Below are 6,346 nucleotides of genomic sequence, written 5' to 3'. Positions count from 1 at the left end.
ACATTCCTGATAATATCTTTGTATTTCTTCCTTTTTGTAATATAGTATTTGAAGCTTACTAAAATACAGTGTTCTCTGTATTCGTTAATACTGATACTTGTTTGGAAGGCTCTTTAAATAGGCTGAAATTTGGTTAGTGAAGCAAAGGAATAAATTCTGATCCAAATGCGGGGGGGGGGAACCAAAACAAAACAAAAACCGCCAACAACTTGCAGGCAAACACCAAAGGAACAGACAAACTGAATATGAAAAGACTTGTACTTGCCACCACCAAGATTCTTCTGAAGTTTTGAAATGTCATGTCCCTTCTGAGCCAAGTCTTGAATGCGCTGCTCTTGTTTTAATCTCTGTGCTAATTTTTGAGCTTTCTGCATTGTCTGATAAAGCTCATTTGTTTTAAGAGTCACGAGTTCCTTTAAAAAAGTAAATATATGTGATCATTTATTTAAAAAATTAATAGGATTATTTAATCTCCATATAATCCTCAAGGTTTACATATATTCTTGAGTAAAGCCTTTTCTTTTTAAAACAAAACCAAAACTAGTTAAGTAGATGTAATATGTAATATTTAACTTTTATAATCATAAATTCAGAACCTCTGCTGTGCTAATGAAAGATGTTCAATCCTAGCATTAAAAAAGATTGAGAATCTATATCCTCAAAGTAATTTGGATATTTTTGCCAGTTCTTATGCATTTCTCTTCCTGAAAAGGCCCTTGTCCAAAAAAAAGAAACCGCCTTTAAACTCATCTGGTGTTCTACGTTCATTAACTGAGGAACAGAAACAGATTTTGGTTTCAAATGTCTAAATTTCAGATAGTTTTAATTTTCAAAATGATAAGGCAGCATCATTTTGCAGGTGAAGAACAAGAACTATTGTCCTCAAACTCAGTATTATTACAGACTGTGCACTAAAGAAAATGCGAAAACCCACCTCCTTTTGTTTTTGTTTCAGCCTATCTTCTTCAAACTCTTTCTGCATTTGTTCTTTTTCTCGTGCTAGGCGCTGTTCTTCCTCTTGTTCTTCCCATTTTCTCTGCTCTTCCTCCAGTTGTTTCTTCTTCCGTTTTTCTTCTACCTGAGCCATTATTGCTTTCTAGTAATATCAGAAAAAAAGGAAAATTAAGATATAACATTAAAGGTATTATAAGCTACATGTTAATATACTTCCATATACATGTATAATAATTGGATTTTGGACAAATAAAAAAATCAAGACAATTCATTTCAAACACTTTTGTTTCTTTTAATTTAATTAAGTCAAGTACCTCACTGATTTCTGGTATTAAATCTCATGCTTTATTCATGTGGCAACACTACCTTTCATCCTTTCTTCTCATTAAAGCAGTGTTAGTAAAACAGAAATATACCTGATGTTCCAACTGTTTCTGCCGCCGCCTGTCTCTCTCTTCAATCTGTGCAGGGTCCAGGAGAGCTGTCATTGAACGGAGGAAACTATGAGCAGAGAAACATGTAAGTATTTTTAATCATACAAAAATAATCCTAAAGCCTTTCTTAATTAGAATCGGATAGATTTCAAGTAATATACTAAGGTTATCCCATTGATTTAATTTACAGTTATGAAATTCAGGAATGAAGTAAGGTTATTTGCAATAAATTTTATTAATGAACAATGGTAGCGCTTGTGTCTTTCAAAAGTGAAACAGGGATTTCTGAAAAAAGCAAAAGCCAAATGAATAAGATCCAAAGATCGGGTTTAAAGAATCTTCTCCAATTTTTTTTTTTAATTTCTGATGAGGTATCAGGGAAATGTACTGGCTGGGAAGATGAATATCCTCACAAAGCTCACTCACCTGACTTTCTGACTGTGTTCCAAAGCACTGCTTTTGGCAGCTTTTTCTGCACTTCCCACCTTTGAGGGCATGAGGTTGCCTAAAGCTGCAGGTGAAAAAGGGTGACTAAAAGCAGTCACCTCCTTAGGGTCAGGTGACAGGCAAAGGCTCTCAGGCTGCTTTTTGTACGTTCCATTTAAGGGGTGTTGTGCATTAGCATTAAGGTGGTTCTTTAAAGAATCAAAATGCATTGCCCATCTGTCGTGCTCTTCAGCCTAAATAAACATGAAGCAACAAAAAAAAAAAAAGGAAACATGCTCAGTTACACAGTTTCTGTGAAGTTCAGTGAACAAAACCGACAATACACATTTTGTAAAACAGGAAAACACTGTTACAATGCAGACAGTAGTTAATTCCCTAAACGGGAAAACAGAAGTGTCTCTGTTGCTTAAAATGCAAGTCAGATCAGCAGTTATACTGCTGATCCATAAACATGGTCAGCAAAAACGTATTGCTACTATATTTTCAGGAAAAAAAAACCCAAAAAATTAGACAGTGGAAAAAAAAATTGAAAAATAAGAAAGTTAATGTAGAGTCAGGTCTTTTGGTACTGCTTTTTGAATTTATATTACTATTCCATCCCATAATTTTTCCAATAGTTCTGGGAACTGCTTGATTGAGAAGTCGGTACCCTGTCCACTCTGCCATACTCTCCTCCTGTTGTATACATATTCTCTTGCTAGTAACATGAACAAGTGGCATCTTTTACACTGTCCTGGATTTGGCATTTACCCCCTCCATTTTCATCTGGATGGTAGCAGAATTAATGTGCTTTGAGCAGAGATATTAATCTCTAACTTCCTATTTTCAGCTAGACAGGCCCATTATAAAATAAACCTTCTTTCAAAAAGAAGCTGGAAGTGAGATTACTGTTAGGTTACTCACTGGTGACTGCAACCACCTTCCCAAAGCATACCTATCAAATTAAAAATCAAGGCAGCTAATGAACAATCCTTTCACAGCTGTGTTCCCTTCACAGATACAAAGCTCAGTTTGCAAAGGAAATTTGATTCCTTCAACAACTCAGGAAATTAAATGACTTATGTTGTGTGTAGGTATGTGACCAACCTTGGCAACAACAAGTTTTTTTGGAGGGTGGGTAGGAAAGCTCTCTTCTAGTACTACAAACTGTGAAATTAAATTAAAATGAAGAATTTCTGTTTAGGAATTGTGTAAATGCTTCAGTTGAGAGTAAAAACTGTAGCCTTTTAAATCCAGAAGGCCACAGACAATTAATATTTTTATAAATCAAGTTTTGCTAACCAAGATTCTCGTTCACTAATAATACAGAACATCTCATGATGTGAATATATCTCATGCACGGTGAAAGATAGAATCCTGGGATTAAAGCTGGGTACAGTAATTTGGAAATCTGGATTCTAGTAATAGTACAACCTCACTGCATGTTTCTTCACTTCAAAAGACAGTCAGTCTTTGGAAGAGTGTGTCAGTATCTGGCTGTATCAGAATGCAGAGTATTCCAATGACCTTAAAACTACTAATATAGTAGAAATTGTAACATGTAAAGGAAAGAAGTCAGCTTCTATATGAAGAACATCTGGGGTAAAAGATATATTGACCCAATCTTCCAATAGCGACAGTATTGAAAGTCTCTTCAGGTATTCCACCTGCAAAGCCATTATATTGACCACAGTTTCCTTCTAAATCCAGAATGAGAGACCTACATTCAACACCCTGGAAAAACCAAAGGGTAAACAAGGTAAGGCTATTTTCTTCAATACTTTTTGGAGTACAAGTGTTTAAAAAAGTTTCGTAAGAGTGTACGTGCATATCAAAATAATATGTCTAGAAACAGTATTTGAACACCACTGGGACACACTGCAGTAGTCCAGAACGTTCCTTCTCTTTTCACATCTCCTTCCATCATCTACAGGAAATGCCTTTTTACAAAGTGTCTGGCCAGCGTCTCGACCACCTTCCAAACCCTAGTGCTTTCACTCAATGGTGGGAGAGGAATAAAGTATAGTAGTATCACTGTTTTCATCTCTGCAGCAAACACGTCACACCAGATACATGGTAGTCTGTTCTCTGCCACCAAAATACTGGAACAGCTACTGCCTGAATGTTCAATTAGACTGTCCTATGGACTTGTGGTGAAAACCTGGATGTGCTGCAGGCACTTACATCTTTGTCATTGTGTCATTAGGTCTATGATTTCATCTCTTATTTCTTAAAAAGAAAAACTTCTCTTATTCCAAAAAACCCCCTCTAAACCACAGATACCTTTGATAAATTAAGTTTTTCTTCTGTTTTTCGTAGCTTAGCTTCTTCCTTCTGTTTGTCCAGCTCTTCAAGCCACTTCTTCTGTTGCTCATGCTTCAAAGCACTAAAAGGTCGTTCCTGTGGCACAGCTTCCTGAAATAAGATAAGCACTATTCTCTTCCTTGTACACAAAATTCAGTACCTTGGCTAGCCCCATAATAAAGACCTGGCAGAAAACTTTGCCTTCAGTTGCTAGGCGTAACTGGGCTGTTCTCTTGCACAAAAAACCTGAATGTAAGTTTGTAACTGTAGCAAAAGTCTGACTGCTCTATAAAAATGCTTCAGTTGTTAGAAAGATGCTAAATAAGCCAGTCTTTGAATACTATTCTAACTTGAAGTGTCAGCTTCTCACTCCGAAAAACCTTACTTACAGGTATCATGAATAAAAATCCCTTCCTTCTTCATATGGTTCACTGCTCAGTCTGTGTTCCAGGCAGATTCAGCACCATGATCTAATTAGTAGTGATCTGTCTCAAACAATTCTAGATACCATCTTCTATTCCTGCTTCTTAATAAATATCTGTATTATTTAACGAACTCCAGAGGCACTGAGAACTTTCAGTGCTATCTGACAAAAGCCATTCTTCAATCAGTGCCTGCTAGCAATAACTCAAAACCTACTTTTTGAACCTTCTGTATTTTTAAGTTGTCTATTTCTGATAGGTTCCCACTTCTCTATTTCTTTAATGTATACTTAAAATCTAAATAACACTTCAGGCACACCTCTAGTACTGTTCCTCAAATGTATACTTAAAATCTAAATAACACTTCAGCTCACACCTCTAGTACTGTTCCTCCTATCAGCCTTGAAAATGCCCAGTCTTCAAAGCATCAGTATTTTGATAAACATTATTTCAGACACAATTCTCTAGATAGAGCAAAAAGGGGTACTGAATTCTGGTTTAAAAGAACTACTGAAGATATACATCTGTTGTCAATAAATAAGTAAAAAAAACTGCATGTAACTTAAAATCTTACCCCTAAAACAAAGGCTGTGCAATTGACAGCTGACAAGTCAGAAGAACTGAAATCACAAGACTGCCCAGCTGGAGCACTTGAAACATTCAGTGGAACTTGATTAGCCTCTGTGGTGAAAGCAGTTGTATAGACACAGGTTTCCTCAGTGGTAATAATTGAGTCAGCTGGAAACATTGTCTGCAAATGAAGTGACCACTGTTGTTTAAGACTTGATTTATTTAGCTCATCTGTTTTGTTTGTATTAAATAGCCTTTAACATATAATAAACAAAAACAAGTAAATTATACTTATAGAAGCTGCTATTCCTTAAAACTTCAGCCAGAACTTGTAACTGAGCATCACATATCCAGTATTCCTTAATTATGTAGATTGAAACAAATTGTTATGAGGCAGAGTGGTAACTTCTCTAGGAATGATGAATATGCCACAAAAAAGGCAATTTACAACCCTAACTTGTGTTTAACAGTTTCACTGGAGAACCAGTCTCATCTGACCATAATATATTTATCTAACACAGCATTTTCAAAGTGACAGCTGACTTTTTAAAAGGCAGGTTAAGAGTAAAAATGAAACAGAACTGGAAAAGATTTATACCTTTTAGTTAGGAATAAGCATGGAAGGACAGGAATGCATTGTTCATGCTACAAAGATCTTAATTTGTGAAGCTACAAATGGGAATTATAGCAATTCATGCCATGAAGGAGCTTAAAGTAACCACCGACACTGGATTCATACAGAAAAGAAAATCTTGTATGAATTGTAAGTTGAACAGTTCTGGAACAGTGCTGTGGACACTGTGTTCTTTTGTGTTCACTGAAAGCCTTACCTTATCTGGGTCAGCTGTTTCCACTCTCTCTTTATGAGCTTTATTATTGCCAGGTTTTGCACAGGAATAACCCACCTCTCCCTCCAAACTTTCTTTCAGCTTCTTCTTCAGTGCTACCTGTGCATCTTCAAAAAAAGAAACTCTAGTAAGTTTGTTTGTTCCTCATACAGATTTGTAGCAGGTTTTTCTTTTTCTTTTTTTTTTAAAGCAGCAAGTCTACCCTGTACTTCTGATTGTAAAATGAACTACAAGAGTAAGTCACCATTGTCTGGCCAATCAGTCTGAACATGACTTTGCTCTTAAGAGGATGGTGGCCAAGTCTCTGCCCAGAGAGGTAGAGGTAATTGGGGAATCTCTCTGAGAAGAGTACAAGACACTGAAGGCTTAACAATGTCCCAGGGAAAGA

General features: G+C 36.2%; 1 protein-coding gene across 1 annotated transcript in view; it reads right to left on the bottom strand.

Annotated features, from left to right (window-relative positions):
• The window catches only part of CCDC66 (coiled-coil domain containing 66), a 19,021-nt gene that overhangs the window by 7,015 nt on the left and 5,660 nt on the right, over positions 1-6,346 (bottom strand). The window contains exons 6-12 of the mRNA XM_010173062.1: positions 5,941-6,065; positions 5,115-5,291; positions 4,098-4,229; positions 1,815-2,068; positions 1,371-1,455; positions 935-1,096; positions 266-413 (exon numbers count right to left, since the gene is read on the bottom strand). Of these exons, the coding sequence (XP_010171364.1) occupies positions 266-413; positions 935-1,096; positions 1,371-1,455; positions 1,815-2,068; positions 4,098-4,229; positions 5,115-5,291; positions 5,941-6,065 (1,083 nt within the window). The remainder of the gene's footprint in view (positions 1-265; positions 414-934; positions 1,097-1,370; positions 1,456-1,814; positions 2,069-4,097; positions 4,230-5,114; positions 5,292-5,940; positions 6,066-6,346) is intronic.

Source organism: Antrostomus carolinensis, unplaced genomic scaffold (genome assembly GCF_000700745.2).
Source record: "Antrostomus carolinensis isolate BGI_N321 unplaced genomic scaffold, ASM70074v2 scaffold11188, whole genome shotgun sequence".
In the NCBI taxonomy this organism is placed as follows: domain Eukaryota; kingdom Metazoa; phylum Chordata; class Aves; order Caprimulgiformes; family Caprimulgidae; genus Antrostomus; species Antrostomus carolinensis.
This window is presented reverse-complemented; position numbering and strand designations above follow the sequence as displayed.